Source organism: Gastrolobium bilobum, unplaced genomic scaffold (genome assembly GCF_033153095.1).
Source record: "Gastrolobium bilobum isolate Gb01-03AN ecotype WA unplaced genomic scaffold, APGP_CSIRO_Gbil_v1 utg6923, whole genome shotgun sequence".
In the NCBI taxonomy this organism is placed as follows: Eukaryota; Viridiplantae; Streptophyta; class Magnoliopsida; order Fabales; family Fabaceae; genus Gastrolobium; species Gastrolobium bilobum.
Window position 1 is genome coordinate 188115 of NW_026896956.1, and position 19070 is coordinate 207184.

Consider the following 19070-nt stretch of genomic DNA (forward strand, 5'->3'; position numbering starts at 1 on the left):
AATAATGTTGAAAAGTGGTAGGCAGAAAAGGAGGTAGATAGAATAATCTATCCCCTCAAAGAAACAGCAGGATAGAAAACAGATAAAAGAAGCGAGAGAAAAGGAGAAATAGAGATTTAGACCATCCTGAACGTTTCTTGCCAAAAATTTGGTAGCTAGCATTACTCTTCCATCTTCATAACCCACAATTCATCATCTAAGCTTTGTTGGTACATTTTTTTCGGAGGTCCGTATCGTGATAATCAACAACTCGAGTTTGCTACTATATTATATTATATGGAAAAAGTGTTTGTCATTTTAAATGACAGAAAGTTATGTCATTTTGAGAGAGATACAGACACAGAAAATTTGAATTTTAAATTAAAAAAAAACCATTCACTTTCTCTCTCTCATGATTTCCATTTTCCTGTGTCTATCTCTCTCCTAAAATGACATAACTTATATCATTTAAAATGACAAACACCAAACTCATTATATATATAAAAAATTACATATTTTATGTTAAATGTTATAAAATAAGTAATAAAAATTATACTTTTATAAGTTAGTCTATAATTTTAAAAAATAATGCCATGCATACCCAATAATTAAACTATAATGAAAAATTGTTCGTCATTTTAAATGATATAAAGTTATGTCATTTTAGAAAAGAGATAGACACAAAATAAATTTTTATATTTAAAATTTAAATTAAAAAAAATTACCCACTTTCTCTCTCCTATGATTTTCATTTCTTGTGTTTATTTCTCTTCTGAAATGACATAATTTATATCATTTAAAATAACAAACATCAAACCCACGTGTATATATATATATATATATATATATATATATATATATATATATATATATATATATATATATATGGGAAAATCATCTATCCTTTTAAAGGATATAAGCTTATATCCTTTTAGATCCTAACCGTTGATTTCCGTCCATCCACGGGTATAATCTATTGGGTCAAACTTAATGGGCCAAAATTATTATTAATTAATTAATAATTTTGATCCAATAAATTATAACCGTTGATGGACGGAAATCAACGGTTAGGATCTAAAAGAATATAAACTTACATCCTTTAAAATGGCAGATGTTATTCCCTATATATATATATATGGGTTTTTGTTTTATCATTTAACATAACACAACAAACTTTCCTACCCTCACAACATTTTGTGGGGCCCACACTTTTTAAAACAAAAAAATAAATAAAAAATTAAGGCACGCAAAACGAATCTCTATAACATTACACAATCACTTTTCCTACAACATAACTCTTATAAAACCCTATATATATATATATATATATATATATATATATATATATTGTTAATCTGTGTAAAATATGAACAAATTATGCTCCGCAAATATTATTGTTCTGAAAGTTGGACTTTTCCACCCTCACAAAATATAAATTTAGATTGTATCTAATACATTTTAAAAAAATCAATTTAATACTAGGAATAATTAAGCAACTGCCAACTGCACGCTAGTTCACGATTCACGTAGCTATATGGTAACTGCTTAACCGCTTCTCTCCAATATACAGGTTAATATTTTCATTCTTTTATTTATTTTTTTACATTACATGGAAATTGAACACACACCACTACACTACATACACTTAACATCCACACCACTAGGCTAATCCTAGTGGATTTTTCATTCTTTTATTGAAAAAATAATGACAATAAATTTAAGGGACACTTATATTTATCACCAGGTAAATTTATCATCTTTACAACCAATCTCATCCGTTAGATTAGAATTAAATTCACCGATTTATAATTATCTCTTATAATCTTAATTTTTACTGTCTCATCCCCTTTTTGTCTCTCTCTAGATTTGAGATACACACATCTCTCTAGGTTTGAGAATCACATCTCTCATCCTCCCTTCATTGTTATTTGTTACATCTTTTCATCGTTACAGCGATTTGATCTTTAATTCCAAAAAAAAATATCTCACCAAAGCAAATAATTGGACACTGAATTAATTTTTTCCATCGTCTTTTTCCATGTTCACTGATTGCAATTCTTTTTAAACAATTTATTATGAATCAGGCTGATCACAATGCTTTTCTAAACCATATGTACGTTTTCATCATATAATGAAGGGTTTTATAAGAGTTATGTTGTAGGAAAAGTGATTGTGTAATGTTATAGAGATTCGTTTTGCGTGCCTTAGTTTTTTTTTTTTTTTTTGTTTAAAAAAGTGCGGGCCTCACAAAATGTTGTGTGTAGAAATTTTTTTGTGTCATGTGACATGATAAATGCAAATTCCTATAATGAATTGCACGCTGATTATCAATTCTTCCATTACTTTTTTTCTTTTTTTTGATAAACAATTCTTCCTTTATTTTAATAATTCATTCCTTATCAAAAATTCATTACTTTATAAACCATTCTTTTAATGGATCTTCATCCTGATCAAAATCAGTATTTTCGTTCCAAAACGACGTCGTATTAGGCTTACTGCAGATAACTTATCATTTCTCAAGCTGCTTAAGATAATTTTAACTATGACTACTAATAAAAGAAAAAATTTAGAAAAAAGGAATCATAATCATTCAAAGGTAAATCAATAAATATAAGAAAATAAACAAATAAAATAACGTAATTTTAGAATGGAAAAAAATAAACTTGAAAAAAAAAAATATATATATATATATAATGTTACGCACAATGTTACGACCACATCTTAACCGTTGATTTCCGCCAATCAACGGTTATCATTTTTCAAATCAAACTCATTAATTAATTATTAATTTGCAATAAATGATAACCGTTGATTGGCGGAAATCAACGGTTAAGATGTGGTCGTAACATTGTGCGTAACATTATTTGTGTGTCACAATATCCTATCCCTATATATAATATAGGGAAAAGTGTTTGTCATTTTAAATGACAGAAAGTTATGTCATTTTAAGAGAGAAACAGACATAGAAAATATGAATTTTAGATTAAAAAAAACCATCCACTTTCTCTCTCCCATGATTTCTGTTTTTCTGTGTCTATCTCTCTCCTAACATGACATAACTTATGTCATTTAAAATGACAAACACCAAACCCATAAATATATATATATAGGAGTATTTGAACTTTTCCCAAATTTTTAATAAAAAGGCAAATCATAGGAGTATTTGTACTTTTCGCAAAATTTTAATAAAAATATCATTATGTTTTACTGCAACGATGCATAACTAAATTCTTAATCAAGTTCTTAAACTAAATTTTTAGCCCAATCGTAATAGGCTAATGGTTATCACTCTCAGTTGTATATTCAAAATTTCATATTTCCATCTAATTACTCACAATTCAAATCACCTGAAGCACACTTAATAAATCGGCAGCTTTTTTAGTTAAACATTAATATATACTTATTTTTTTTATTCATTCATCAAATAATTAATTTCAACTTTGTACCAAAAACAAAAACAAATCAACCAAAACAACATAAAAGTAAATAATTTGAAATTATTATTAATCAGTGTTTAGTTTGAAAATATCAGTTCCCCTATCATTATTGTACCTAATACTTGTTTATTTTCAAAACTTAAGTATACACAATTACGGATAAATTTTCAGAATCTATATTAGAACTAAGGACGAAGAGAAAATTGTAATTTGCAAAACGATCGGAGCGTCAAGTTTAAAAAACCTGTTGCAATCATTCGTACATCACAAAGAATCAATAATCAAACTGAAGGAAAAAAAGAAAAAAAACCTAAAATTGTATAGTGAACACTGAATAGTGAATAGTATAACCTGTGGCGGAAGCTAAGAGATGACAAATCAAAACATGTAACACTCTATCAAAGGCTTCTACAGAAGTTCTCTCCTCGCTGCGTATCCGTACTGAGATCGTTCCATGTTCTGCCGGCGCTTTCTGTACACCAACACTCCCAATCCAACCGCACCAACACTCACTATCACTCCCACCGCTATCCCTGCCTTCTTCCCGGAACTCATTCCTCCGCCGGATGATTTACCGTCTGCAACGCCCACACCGGTGTGGCGGCTAACTCCGCTATTATCTGCTTCCGCCGGAGATGGAGATGCCCCAGGCGAAGGAGCTGGAGGCGAATCGGGATGATGAGGCGCCGGAGTTGGAGCTTGAGGTGAACTGGCCGGGGAAGTGTTCGGAGCAGGAGCGACATGAGAAGGAGAAGGAGACGGAGAAGGCGATTCGGAGGGTGAACGTGGCGCCGGATCCGGAGCCGGCGAGTCGGAGGTGGCAGTTATGTTGACTAGCGATGAAAGGAGGAAGATAAGAAGAACGGAGAATATTGCGATTGCAGGATTTGCCATCGATTGAATTGAAGAAGCTGAGTTTCGATTGAATAATGTTGGATCGGGAATTGAATTGAATTGAAATGGCGGTGACCAAGGAAGAAGAGGAAGAGAGAGATAGTGAGAAACTGTTTGAACGGAACGGAAATCAAGTAGATCTGAAGAAGTAGTGTGGTGACAAAAGAATGCGCAGTTTATAAGGGGGGTTAAACCTCGAGATTCGCAGTTTATAACGCGTGCAGACTGCAGAGTGCAAAAATTCGCGATGCACTAGAAAGTAAATCATTATCTTGAAATGTATATGAAATTAATAATCTTCTTTTGTATGATCTTATGATATTTCAATTGAAATTGTTTTGAAATTTTCACTAACTTCTTGTGTCTATTTTTTTTTCATCAATGATAATTAACATTTAGCTATTTAAAACATGTGAAAATAAATGGATAAAAATCAGGCAAAATTTTAACATAAACAGATCTATTCTTAATTTTTTTTTTTTTTTTACCTATCTCTTATTGGGCCGTTTATATTGTCTATTCTTCTTATTTTTATTGTATTTTTTTTTATTCAAAACGATGATCCGAAATAAGATTTTTTTTTGAAAGAAATATATTATACTTTGGATCTCGCATCTTTGGAGATTTTTTTGGTGGGCTTGAAGCATGGTGGTCTCTTCCCAAAATAAAAAATAAAAAGAATGACAAAGAGAAAAAATTAAAAATGAAATAAAAAATTTCATTTATGGAAAAGAAACCATTAAATAAGTGGTAGATCTGGAACATAATAAATTTTTCTCACCTTATGTTTCATTTATTGCGGATTATATGTTTTCTCTAAATAAAAAATTAAAAAACTAATTTTAATAAAATATATGAAATTAATTAATATTGACCAAACCTATTACACATCATCTTAGTCGCAACTGGTAGACAAGATTATACTTAGGGCTCTCGGAGCATTTTGGATTCGGTGGAATGAAAAAGAAAGAGAGATTGAAGAGAAGGAAACAAAATATTTCTCCAATATCATTCACAAAAGACCACCATGGTCCTCCATCATATCAAAAAATTCCGGTTGCAGTCATATACGCTAACGTTGTTTGCACAGATGCAATGTAACAGACACAACTTACTCATAGGATGGTGCTATCGTTGAGTTAGGGTGTCACTTGGGAATTTGGGAATGGTAACAGATGAGTTTGCGAAATGTCTATAATCACTTTTTCTGTACCAGTAACACGACTCATGTAAATTTACAGCAAGATTGGTGGCCACCAAACTTGCTAATTGCTATGCGCTCTAGCAAATTTAGCCGCGTCACAGTTTGAAAATATTTTGAACGCGTGGTAATCAAAAATATAATTTCTGAAAACGTGGTATTACAATCACTGTCCCTCCTAAGAACATAAATTTACATTTAATTTGAAAGTTTACGGACAAAACTTAATGAAAAAAAAAAAGTTATTTATTCAAAGAAAAAATATTTCTCGAGATAAAATTAGCTCCTATATAATATCAAAACTACATCGTTTTAAAAAATTGAGAGAATTAATAAAAAAATATTTTAACCATTTTTTTATTTTTGTTGTTATATGAATTTTACCAAACTACCATTAATTTCTCAATTCTCGAAACAATATAATTTTGAGATTATCTCTACCAGAGATGAGAGAAACGATAAACCCTTTATTATATTACAAAAAATTCAGGTATAACACAATATATTTGAAAGTTTCTTTTAGTCTAAGAATTTAACATTTTAGAGAATCATTGCTTTGAATATTTAAGATTTTAATAAAATCTTACCCTGTATGCAAAAATCTTAGTTACAACAATAATTTAATTATGTATTATTTTCTAATAGCATAAGAAGTTTATATCAATAGTTAATCAAATTAAACGCTTCAATTTGTAATTTTCCAATAAATAACTTTGTAAGCAAGGATGAATATATTAAAATTTCTTGTCATTGTTTTTCTCATTAAAGTCTCAACCATAACTCTAATACACACAAACATGTAAAAGTCGAAGAAGCTACTACATATTTTACCTCTCATTTCTCCACTTCTTTTGGCCAGGGTGAGGGAAAAAAGACGGTTTTTTTCTCACCGAATAGTGACTGTGTTATCATCTGTCAGCATCATACCTCTTTATAAATAGAAGTGTCATTCAACTCTCACAATTCATCCTTCACGTCAGTGCTGCTACTCTGACTTTCCTTGACATCAGAACTCTCGTTCTCAGTTTTAGAAGTTGTGGTTGGTTTCTGGAGCTGGAACGGGATTGATGCATGTTTCTTAAGGAACTTATAAAAGGCTAACACCGTACGATCCGAATCAACAGCAATCTGCAAACACAATGACACGGACACATATCATATCATCCAATGATGTAGCATATGCATATCCAGGATAGCTAAATAGAGAGAATATGCGCTGTCGTTTAATATTCACGTACAGGGTCAGAACTATTGTGTCCTGCTGGGAAGAAGAGAAGAGTGGGGAATCCATCAGCCTATAAAACGAACATAACTCGGTCAGTACACATGCATTGATGAAAAGGCATTATAGCTTCTAATCTAATGCTTAATCGAAAATTCAAAACTTAAACATGAGTTGGACCAAATGCCAATTTAATGATAAGTTGATAAAGTAGTAGTACTAGTACATACCATATGCTGTCAACATCTAGTTTAAATTTTTGTTTACCTTTGCCCTGGGATGCTCATTTGTTGTACCGTCCATCTTGGCTATCACAATAGACTCAATGCTGCGCAGATGTTTTGCAAGCTTGTTGAATGTTGGTTCCAGTGCTTGGCAGTGGCCACACCAGGGAGCATAAATCTAATATTACAACATCCATTAAATTAACATGAACAAGGTGCACAGGCAAATATGAATTGGAAACAGGGGTTTAGAATTGTACCTCAAGCAGAACATCCTTTGACTCGTCCAAGACTATTTCATCGAAGTTATTCCCAACAACTATTTTCACATCACCATCATTCTGCCATCAACTTCGGAAAAATGTAAGACATGAAAAACCTGGCCAACAGAACATGTCTGGAAAACAAAATAACTTACACTTTCAGGAACTGGATCTGACTTGAGGAAAGGTTTTAGCTTGTCTTCAAGGAAATCTTTCCCAAATGCCTAGGAAAAAATAAAGACTTAAATTTTTAGCCACATTTCTTCTAAGCCTTACTAAAACATAGAAGAAAGCATTCATGCACATCCCACAACATAGTAACGAAATGAACAGAGACCTTGGCAGCAAGAGAGAGAAGAGTACCTTGATTTTGTCAACAGTCACCTCTCCATCAAACAAAAATTTTCTTCCATCATCATTTCCTGTGAATCCAAGTACCTACGTTGGAAATTTCATCCGTTATTTAATTTACTTCCAATTGAATTTAAATGATGTAATATGTCAAGAATCTTATGACTCATCCACTAAAACGGAATTCAGAAAAGGGGGGAAATAATTACTTTGGGAGCATTCCCAGTGATCCCAAAATAATCTGCAACAGGCTTTCCAACATCTTCATTATCCATTTCCACATGAACAAAGACCAGCTGCAACATATCATTGTACAGTACAAATAAATTATTGTCCAAAAAATAAGATTCTTTTGGGGGGAAGGGTAGCTTAATGAATTATAACTAAAAGTGTGGAAAGTCAGAAACTAATTTTTATTTCTTCCAGTATAAATGACAAATGGGACTATTATGAACAAAATATACGAACAACAGAAAGAAAGATAAAATTTGAGATATCTGAAGATTCAGCAATCAACATTAGCAATATCTAATGTTAAATTCTGATGATATACAAATATAGGCAGGGTCATCAATTATAGTGAGCCATACACCCAGGTAGTATTTGTAAAATTTAAAACCATTTCATAACCGTTCAGGTTCCAACCAATTTCACAAATCTAAGCAAATTTGAGCTGGTTTTAAATTATGCTTGGTTTGTTAAAAAATCAGTTTTGGACCAACTTTGTACCAAATGTTGTATCCTTTTTTAAATATGGAATAAAGTAGAAAGAGACACAAAGACAGAGAAATAGGGAAACAGGAAGCTTGTAATTAAAATAAAAAGTGGCTAGTTTAAAAACCATTTCTCTTCTGTACTTTCTTCTGAACTCTTTGGGACTTGAAAACTAATCAAATAAGAACTAGCTTTCATAAATCTCCGTGATTACAAACATAAGATTTTAAAAATTACTCCAATGAACCTAGTTATCTGGACTTTTGAGTTCCCTAGAAAACTACATACAACATTCCTTTAAGTCAACTGCATGCTTTCTAAACTAAAATTTGTCAACCTTTACTTTCTCCCTATCTACTTTCATGATCCACTCAGCAGTGCACTGCACCAGAATTATTATAAACAGCAAAGCATTCTATTTTATTTGCACTTTTTTTCTGAAATAGAACACATACAAATTTGTCTAGATTCTAGATAAAGAACTCCATAACAGAGAGTGGCCTGTGAGGAAATATACCTTCCCCTTGAAAATTTTTGCTGCTTCTTGAAATACTGGAATGAATTTCTCTGTATCATTTGAAGTCACAAACAGCAACAACTAAAATTGAAGTTTTAAACACATAACAAAGTTAGAAGTTTGTTATGATCCCATTTACAAGGAATATTTCTTCCTAGATTAACAAAGAGATACATATATATATATATAATCAAATACCTGTTTCTTGATTTGACTTTCAAAGATCAATGGGGCACTTTCTCTTGTAAAAGTTGTAACCAAAGGAAGCTTGTTGGAGGATACAAAGTCGACTATTGCAGCTTTCACAAATTGGCCATCTGCAGAGACAGGTGAAATATATCAAGTTTCCATTCTGGTATGGGGGTGGGGAAGAGAAGAACAAGATTACGAACCAAAATGGTTCAGTTTCTCCTCCTCTTTCTTGAGCAAGACCAAAGCAGGGCGTTTGACATTTGGGTCAATATGAAAAAGCTTAGCCACATCAGGAATCACAGTTTGATAAAAATTGACATTATCCTCAAGTTTTGAAGCTGCAGCTAGCTCGTCACTCTCAGCACCCTGCACATTATGACAGGGAAAAAATGACGCATCAGGCCCAACAACAGGCAGTTTCATAGATTGAATTAACACAGCTCAAATCAAATCCATTAGTCTAATATAGAGAATCAACAATGGCAAATGACCCTTATATTAGACTGATTAAAAGAAGCAGCGTAACTTATTCTTACTACGACAAAAGTACCTTAGTATGATCATGATAAATATAAAACCATGAACTCATCAAACCATCTTGAAATACAAATTTAAATCACAAAAAAATTAAATAAATTCTGCTTGCATTGCATTTGATAACTTGTCACACACACACACACATTGCTAAACGTGTAGCAAAAATGCAAACCCCAAAACTTACAACTAAAGAGTCAAGGAAGCCCAAAACAACTTTACTTTCAGAGGTCAATATGCGTTCAGCATCATCCAACGTAGTTATGTTGTATACACCAGGTCCTATCTTCTTCCTAATCCATGTCACTATAGCATCTCTGCATTGCAACAAAAAAAGTCAGTTCTAACGTGAAGAATAAAACAATGACACACCCATTGCAAGCAAAATTTAGAAAATCTAACTTTCCTTTGCAATTGCAATATAGAAACACACAAGATCCAAACTTGGGAGTTAGTGAACGAACGAAAGTTACTTGGTTCTGTGGCCAGTGTAAGGCTTGTGAACCCCATCGACGAAAAAGTAGACAGTGGGGAAACCCTGAACATCGTACTCGTGAGCCAATTCGTTCTCTTCGGTGGCATCCACCTTTGCCAAAACGACACCGTCACCCTTCAACTCGGTTGCGGCGGCGGCGTACTCCGGCGCCAGGGACTGGCAGTGGCCGCACCAGGGGGCGTAGAATTCCACCATCACGAAGCGGTTGTCTTCGACGACGGTGGTGAAGTTCCGCTCCTTCAAAACGACGACGTCCTTGTCATCCACCACGGGTTCCTTGTACGATTCCTCCGAGGGGTAGAAGCCGGAGAAGTCTTCCAAGTCATCCCCGTCGCCGTCGTCGTCATCTTCGTCTTCGTCGAAGTGGTCAAGATCTGGGTAGTTGTGGTGTGAAGTTGAGGTGTCAGCGGGTTCGTCGAGAAAGCTGAGATCCTCGTCGTCGTCGTCGTCGTTTTCGTTTTGGGGGGTTTTGTCGCAGAGACTGAGAGAGAAGGTTGAGATGATGAGAAGAGCGGTGAGAAAGAGCGAAACGACGAGTCGTCTACGACTTAGCATTGTGACTTGCGAAACCAACGGGAATTCTGATAACAAGATCGTGTATGGCTTCTTCACCGACGAATGGAAGCTCAAGTTGAAGACACTCACTCTTGAGTGTAACTCATTTAATTTGTTAAAAGTAACTCTCACTCACTATGTTAACATCAATTCCTTTTAAAGTATATATGAATTTATTAATTTTCTAAAATAAAGTCACATGAATTTAATTTTTTATAAATCTTGGTTTCACTTGTTACACACGTAGCTTGACTGAAAGTTTAGTAAACCATTAGATTTGAACTAGTGAAGATGGATTTTAGTAAACCACTAGATTTGAATTTTAAAAGGCTTAGTATGAATTTTCATTAAGAAAAAAAGATGGGCTAGAAAACTATTTATTCAATTGCATAATGTTTGGGCCAAGGGTTGTTTCAACAGAGTCCAACAAGCTTTCCTCCAATACGACGTCGTCGAAAAGCGAAGCCTCTTCACATAGCAAAAATGTAAAATGTGTAGTGATTGTTAGGTTGCGGGTGTGTAATTTGAAAGATTTGAGGGAATATTGTTCCGACAAAACAAAAACTGTTGCAGGAAAACGAAACGAAATGATGATTAGCATTCTCACCCAGGTATTGCTCTAACATAATCAACTCTTTTTGGAATTTCAATTTAGGATTCTATGTTGGTGTCTGTGTCTGTGTCTGTGTCTGTGTCTTTTTTTTTTTTTTCAACCCAAAAATAATAAATAAATAAATAATAAGAAATTGGTGATGGGTTCTGAATTTGTTGAAATGTTTGGGGGAAATGCATGACATAGGAACGGCTTCTTGGAGCTTCACTGGGAGTTGTATTGACGGGGGTGGTTGTGTTGGAGCAACGCAGATACATCTACTCTTCTATTTCCAATTCCCAATCTCACTCTCAGGTTAAACGCTTTCCCATTCTTCATATTCATCCTTTCATTCGTTCCTCTCTATTCTAATTATGTTATTGTCTCGTACATACTGTTTGTTTGAGGAGGTATTTCTCTCATTTTTTTAAAGGAAAATACTATGTAGCCAAAAAAAATTTGCCAAAATTAGTTTACATTATTATTGAATCTTGAATGAATGAATGGTTTCCACTACTTTGATTTATCCAATAACCACCTTTGAATTTTGACAAACTTTGGCTGAATTCTGTCAATTTTTTCTTGGCTATGTAGTGCATACTTTTCTAAGAAATAAAAATGAAAAAATAACAAATAACAATTGAATTGTTGTGTTGATAGAGCACTAATATGTCCATGGGAGTGAATTCTCTCGTGTGTTATTTAATATGACCATGTCATATGAAAGAATCATGACGATACAAAGGTGAATCAATGGTAATAAGGGAAGAGAAAAAAAATACTGGGATAGGTAGTTACAAAATTATCACCATTGATTTACCCTTGTATGGTTAGGATTTTTCCACATAACATGGTCATATTAAATAACACATGAAAGGATCTTTTTCCATATCTTCACAGTGTCTTAGTCGCTGAATAACTCACCTTGCTGCTAGCTTGTTTATGGAGTTGCCTATATACCCACGCTTTTGTGTTGATTCTGACTTGTCCAGTGATTCAAAGTGAGAGACGGAAAATTAGATGTTCATGTTTGTCTTTGTGCATGATATGAAGTTTCTACATAAGAATTATAATGAGTTATAAGGTGCAGTTAACTGAGATTGGTTTTAAATGAACCCGTGTAATTATATTACACTATATTATACTACACATCATGTGTTGTTCTAGGTTGCCAAACTTACAAGTATACTGGAAGTTGATAAAACCTAGCTCAATTTTACTTTTTACACTCCTTTGCTCCATAACTTTGTACTTCCATGTGTTTTATCATTCTGATACTTGGAAAGTTTGCCATCTAGTTCAAAGTCCACACTCCACAGGCCTGAGTAACTTTATATATGAAATACTAAGCATTCAATCTATTATGGAGTGTCACCCTTGACTTTCAAATTTCATGTATGATTTGCTACTTTTAAATTCTAAACTTTCAGCTTTCATGCTCTGCCAGGTTAGAGAACCCATATTTGGGAAGAAATCACGTTCTGAATTTGCACATTTATGGAACAAAACTGTGGATCAGACATTTGAACCTTTGATAAAGTCTCTGAGCTCACGTGGATGGTAGAGATGTTTATGTGTGGCTCTATTTTTTATACTATCTTTTGTAATTGTGAATTTGTGATATCAAAACATGCAATACATGGCCTTACTTTTACCTTCGCAGTCTGAATTGTATGTTAAACGGTTGTGCGCATGGGCAGTGCTGATGAATGATGATGTTTGAAGACCAATGTAATAACTTTTTGCAATTATCATATTTTGCTTCTTTATATGGATCTAGATACCTGATTTGTTCCCCCTTGAACTATTAATTTCTGAATATTAGAATTTACTCATACTGTCTCTGTTTGGAATGGTGTTCTCTCAGCATGTTGCAGGTGCCTGTTGTATTAAAATTCACTAACTGAGTCGTACACTGGTTGGCATTGTTGTAATGTGATTCTGATACAACCCAAACACAATGGATAAAGGTTTCAATGAAAATGAAACAGAAATTATGTTGATTGAAGCTGAATCAATAATAACTCAGCCCATTACAGTGCATGAATTGACCCTACTATATGTGTGACAAACTGAAATAATGAAGGAAAAAAGACAAGAGAAAACGAAAAGATAGTTGCTGAGTATTTGAGAGACTCAGAGCTCTCCCAGCCCAATGCCCAATCTAATTTTCAAAGATGATCAGAATCCATTCCTATTCCTCTATTTAAGCAACAAACTTCCCTCCACCTTTAAACCTCTAACAGAATTCAGTTTACCAGCTTTCTACTTCTTTCCTACGCCTTGTATAATCTAGTCGTAACAGATTCTTTTGCTTGGGAGTTTGTACAGTTCTTAGGTTCAAGTTCTTTGAGGAGAAATCTATATTTTGAATGGAGCATTAGTTTAGATATTGTATAGAAATTGATCAATTCTTTGGGGTTGGGGGAATAGATAGAATAGACCCTGAAGAATAAGCCAGTTCACTATTGCTTTATTTTGATCCAGGTACTTTCAAATAGAAACCCTTTCCTCTTCCAAGGAAAATATCTAAATCCGAAAGAATAAAATGATTCTGCTTTTATTCTATATGTTTTTTTTTTAAAAGCTTCAATTTATCTTTTCTTAATCTGTAGAAAAGATGCAGTGACCAGGATTTGTGCAGATTAATTCGTTTGTGGTTGCTGTATTGTTTACTGGAAAATCTGATTTGATTGATGTGATACGAGAGATAAGATTAAGTCTTGGGTTTAATATCATGGACGATAAGCTTCTCTAAACGCAAAAACTGTTTTGTGGATTCCTCTATGTTTCGTTTTTCTACTGGGCAATTGGGTGAGTAGGACAATTGTCCATTCATGTTCATAACTTATGTTTGATATGGTTGAATTCTCTGGTAGACCTGCTATTTTGTATATTCTGTTGCTTCACATTGAATTAATCTTAATAGTGTTACTTGGAAGGTTGCCATCTAATTCAAAGTCCACTGGTCTGAGTAACTTTATATTTGAAATACTGAGAGCATTCAATCTATCATGGAGTGTCAACCTTGAAATAACAATTTTCAAGTTTGATTTGCCACTTTTAAATCTAACCTTTCAGCTTTCATGCTCTGCCTAAGTAGAGAACCCATATTTGGGGAGAAGTCACATTCTGAATTGGTACATTTATGGAACAAAACTTTGGATCAGATGTTTGGATCTTTGATTAAGTTTCTAAGCTCACGTGGGTGGTAGAAATGTTATATGTGATTCTATTTTTAATTCTATCTTTTCTAAATGTGATATTAAAACATGAAGACTTGGCCTTATTTTTTACCTTGACGCTCTTAATTGTATGTTAAACGGTTGTGCACACGAGCAATGCTGACGAATGTCCGCTTTTGAATGCAAATGTAATTTTTATTTTATTTTTCCGTAATCATATGTTGCTTCCGCATATGGATCTAGAATTCTAGATACCTACAATTTGCTTAGGCTCCTCTATGTCTGGAATGGCGGTCTCTTGGCAGGTTGCAGGTGCCTGCTGTCAATAAAATGCACTTAATGATTCACACACTTGTTGGCATTGTCTTAATGTGATTTTTTCGCTTTGGAGTTTGGACAGTTCTTAGATTCAAGTTCTAAGAAATCAAAGTTATATTATGAATGAAGCATTAGTTTAGAAATTGATCAGTTCTTTGGGGAAATGGATGGAATAGATTCTGAAGAATAAGTCACTTTACCATAGTTTTAATTTGGTTCTTTCAAATAGAAATGGTTTGCTTTTGGAAGTCAAAAGTCAAATATCCAAATCCGAACAAATAACATGAATCTGCTTTTTTCTTCTTTTCTTTCTTATTAAAATCTTTAATTTAGCTCTTCTTAATCCGTAGAAAAGGTATAGTGGCGGGAATTTGTGCAGAAGAATTCATTTGTGCTTGATATATAGTTTACTGGACTATCTGATATTGATGATATTGATGTGATAAGGGAGATAAGATTAAGTTTTAGGTTTAATATCATGGACGAGAGAAACATTTCAAATTCCTCTGTTTAGGAGGAAATGAGGTGAGGAGGAAAATTGTCTTATATTCATGTTCATAACTTATGTTTAATGTGTTCGAGGTTCCTTGGTACCTGCTATTTTGTATCTGTTGCTTTCAATTGAATTTATCTTAATAGTGTTAGTTGTTAATAAGAAAAATGGAAACACATGACACTGATAATTATAAGAACATATTATAATTCGAAATTAATCACTATCATAACCACAGATACGTTGGCTAAACATAAACAGCAGAAAATGGAACTAGTGCTGAGCAACAAGAAAGTGAGACAAGGTTGTCCCAAAAAAAAAAAAAAAAACTACATTACAAAGGCAGTTATATGGTTAGAGAAAGGATTTTTGAGGAATTTGGGGGGAGAGGTGGAATCTTTATGCCTTGTTCTAAGTTAAGGTTGATGTACTTATAGGAGACACATCAAGCTTGACATTGAACACTACTATTGGCTCGACTCATGTTGGCTTGGCGAGAGACCCTTATATAGTAGACTCAGTTAGCTAAAAGCACATTAAAAGCAATGGCAAAGATAATGCCAGCAGCTACACCACCAACTCTCTTATGTTTCCAACCATTTTGTGATGCCGATGCTTTGTTTTCATATATTTGAGTGGCTTCTACTTGAGCCGCTAGAGGCAGTGGTGAACACTTGGATGCAATACATGGGTCTTTGGTCTCAGGCTTTCGTGCATTGGGATGAAAGAAGTCATATGCTGATGGTGGAAAAGCTACAGGATTCTCATAAACAAGCCCATGAGGGGCTCTTTCTTGTCCTGAAGCAATAGAGAGAAGTCCTATAGAAAGAAGGAAGAGGAAGGAGAAGCCAATGGGACTCATGTTTGTCTCTTTGATAAGGAGGTAGCCTTTGGATGAAAAGTTGTGGGTGGGTTGCACTGGCTTTTATAAATGCCTTGAGTTCCTGAGTAAGTGGTTGTTCCTTGGACCAGAATTTATGTGTGGGAAAAGGAGGTTAATGAAGAGTGAAGCAGAATAATGGGTTTTGCTTTAGAGGACCCCCAATCCCAACATGGAAGCCTTTGTAATTCCCAAACTGCCCATGGTCATATGTTAATTATGTGTAGATGATTTGGAGAAAGTTTTTAAGGTCTGTAAAAGAATAAAATGAGGTTTTTTTTTTTTTTTTTTTTTTTTTTTGGAGCCACGCATGAAGGTCTTTGATCTGGTATTCAATAAATGAATGGCTTGATTGGAGCAGCAGTGGCATTACTGTCATAAAACTTCTTGTAATGGACAAGAGTTTATTGATTATTTTTCCATTTGAGGCGTCTTGGGACGGCTCTAAGTAAGAATGATGCGTATTCATGAGCAATAACTTGAGTGCTTATTTTCTCATGGTTTATGTTCTTGAGTACCATACTCTAATGCATACAATGTGTGTAAGCAAGGACTAGTGGATAACATCATTGGATCTTTAATTGACATCCTTTACGATAAAACATATTCATCCATTTGAAAAAGAATAAAGAAACGGAAGAAAAAAAAAATGTATTTGTGCATAGTATTCACTATTCAGTGCATGTAGGTATTTAATCACCATATTAGTATCTTACTACTAAGCTATAAACTCACTCTCCCATGGTCTCATCCACACGTGTTATTGTGTTAGTAATCAAATGCTATTTTTTAATTTTTTCAAAAAAAAAAAAATTCATCAATTGCTTAGGAGGAGGCTTAATTAATGTGTATGCTTATTATGTTATTAGTGAAAAGGTTTGTGCTTTGCTTTCTCGCTACGTGGGAAAACTTGAAGTAATTAAAGCATAGGGTTGCCTTAGCTTAGAGGGGCAGCAAAGGCCCTGGCCCGCCATATTATTGGTAAGGCACAGAGCGCATGCAAGAGCTGAATAGCAAATGCCACTCCATATGTGTGAATATGATATGACGTTAATTAAAATCATGCCAACCTTCATGCTTTCTCTTTTTATGTATTGCTCGGTTCACTACCATCGCATGCCTTTGTGCAGGAAAACTGGATGGTTATTGTGATTCTCTTTAATCCTTCCCCATTGAAGCGCCAATATTAGCATATAAGTCAAAATATGTTTAATAAAATCACGCTTAAGTCTTACACATAATGAACTTGATCCTTTGATTTACATGGAGTAAGATTTTTATGGTGCTTGTATTTTTTTTTTTTCCTCTTTCATTTGATCAAGACAAGATTAACGACTCTCAGATGAAGTATTAAATTTTTTAAGGTTTAGGATTTAGTATTAAATTCTTTAACACCTCATGTTGTCCCTCTATATATATATATATATATTAAGTACCATCTATTTTTTTCTATGTGAACTTCTCGTCCAGAGGCATTCTGAGCCATCAAGTACATACAAAGATGATAAAACAATTCCTAAGACTAAAAAAATTCTAGCATCTTTGAAACTCTTCCCTATAGAAATAAAGAAAAATGTTCAATAATAAGAATGTGTTTGTGTGAAATGACTTATAAAGAGAGGAAAATTAAAAAGGAAATTGTTTCACTTTATTAGTTATTCATTTACTTTTCAAACCTTAAAAATTTTTTATTGCTCTATAGTGTTTTCAACCGAATAATCCATAATTAATCCGTTAAATTATGTGTTAAACTAGTCCACAACTTGTATCGGCGATCATGAGTTATGTCCTTATGCCTGATGTAGCTGCTCACATACTTTAAATTTAGTAGAACATTTTTAAATAGTTAAATTTTAGAATTTAATTTTCATACACAGTTAATATAAAAAGCTTTATATTAGTATATTGTCAAATTATTTAATTAATTTGATTGTGAATAATAATGTAAAAATTTTCTCTATTTATAGCGCATGAAGATAAATTTTAGATTTTATCATTTTGATTTTATAGAAAATTAATTTAGAAAGAAAATTTAAAAAGGGAACAAAGTTAGACAAAATAATTAACGAGGGACAAATATACCAAATGCAATATAGAATTTTAGGTAGCTAATTGACCCATTGGGCCTTTTGGGACTGGCTTGGTCCTAAAAGGTGTGTAGGTTTAGCATTTTGGCTTTAATTTTAAGTCCGTTGACCCAAAAGCTTAGATCCACTAGTTGAGCCCAGTAGCTCATAGTATGTATGGCAAATGAACAGATATCGAATTGAAGATATAGACACACACAAAAATAAAAAATAAAAAAACCACAAAGAATATATAGATATCATCAGCAAAAGGGGTGATATACTTGGATATAGATCAATAATTTTAATTAAATAATACAAGAAATGGTCTTGAAAAAAAGTTATTTGCTCTTTTATTTATGCAGTATTTTATGTTTTTTTTTTAAATATACTATCATTTAAATATTTTTTCAATGTTATTAAAAATCAGTCCGGTTATCGACCCAGTCGAGGTACCGGGTCTGATTTAACCAGTGATCCACTGGTTGCACCACACGACCCGGTGATTATATATAAATTTATAACTCATATTAAAAAAATTATAAACATACTCAAAATAGCTGAAAAAAATAATGTAAATTCTAAATATTTTAATATAAAAAACAAATATTATTGTCCAATAAATGATCAAACAAACATATAATGATTGTGATATTGGTGTTTTAGGTTCAGTAAACGACATCTCTAACTATAAATTACATCAAAATTTCTTGCGTAGTGCATAACTGAGATAATATTAGTATTGTCGGTACAAAACATATGTAAGTCAATAAACCACAGATCACTCACATATGTCAATTATGAAAATATTTTGAAAATATTTTTTTTAAATAAACCGGCTCGGGTCACGGTTAACCGATCGGGTAATCGATTTTCACCAAAACATGCCAGAACACAACAGGTCTAGTACTTGGCTGATCCAATATGATAATCGAACCAGTCAAATAATCGGTTCAC

At 33.3% G+C, this 19070-nt stretch overlaps 4 protein-coding genes across 4 annotated transcripts; 1 reads left to right on the top strand and 3 right to left on the bottom strand.

Annotated features, from left to right (window-relative positions):
* Positions 1-3715: 3715 nt before the first annotated feature.
* Positions 3716-4613, bottom strand: LOC133302977 (uncharacterized). Its single transcript, XM_061502802.1, has one exon. The coding sequence runs from the start codon at positions 4308-4310 to the stop codon at positions 3825-3827; it is 486 nt and encodes a 161-aa protein (XP_061358786.1). The 5' UTR covers positions 4311-4613; the 3' UTR covers positions 3716-3824.
* Positions 4614-6236: 1623 nt separating this feature from the next.
* Positions 6237-10651, bottom strand: LOC133302973 (protein disulfide isomerase-like 1-4). Its single transcript, XM_061502798.1, has 12 exons — positions 10002-10651; positions 9716-9845; positions 9195-9360; positions 9001-9119; positions 8803-8883; positions 7781-7867; positions 7584-7658; positions 7376-7444; positions 7218-7298; positions 7001-7135; positions 6750-6806; positions 6237-6639 (listed from the first exon to the last, which is right to left on the bottom strand). Exons 1-12 carry the CDS (start codon positions 10577-10579, stop codon positions 6469-6471), a joined length of 1749 nt encoding a protein of 582 aa, XP_061358782.1. The 5' UTR covers positions 10580-10651; the 3' UTR covers positions 6237-6468.
* Positions 10652-11070: 419 nt separating this feature from the next.
* LOC133302978 (uncharacterized) lies at positions 11071-12948 on the top strand. Its single transcript, XM_061502803.1, has 3 exons — positions 11071-11190; positions 11379-11486; positions 12619-12948. The coding sequence occupies exons 1-3, from the start codon at positions 11167-11169 to the stop codon at positions 12733-12735; spliced, it is 249 nt and encodes an 82-aa protein (XP_061358787.1). The 5' UTR covers positions 11071-11166; the 3' UTR covers positions 12736-12948.
* A 2736-nt stretch (positions 12949-15684) lies between these two features.
* Positions 15685-16029, bottom strand: LOC133302959 (uncharacterized). Its single transcript, XM_061502778.1, has one exon. It carries the CDS (start codon positions 16027-16029, stop codon positions 15685-15687), a length of 345 nt encoding a protein of 114 aa, XP_061358762.1.
* Between the last annotated feature and the right edge of the window lie 3041 nt (positions 16030-19070).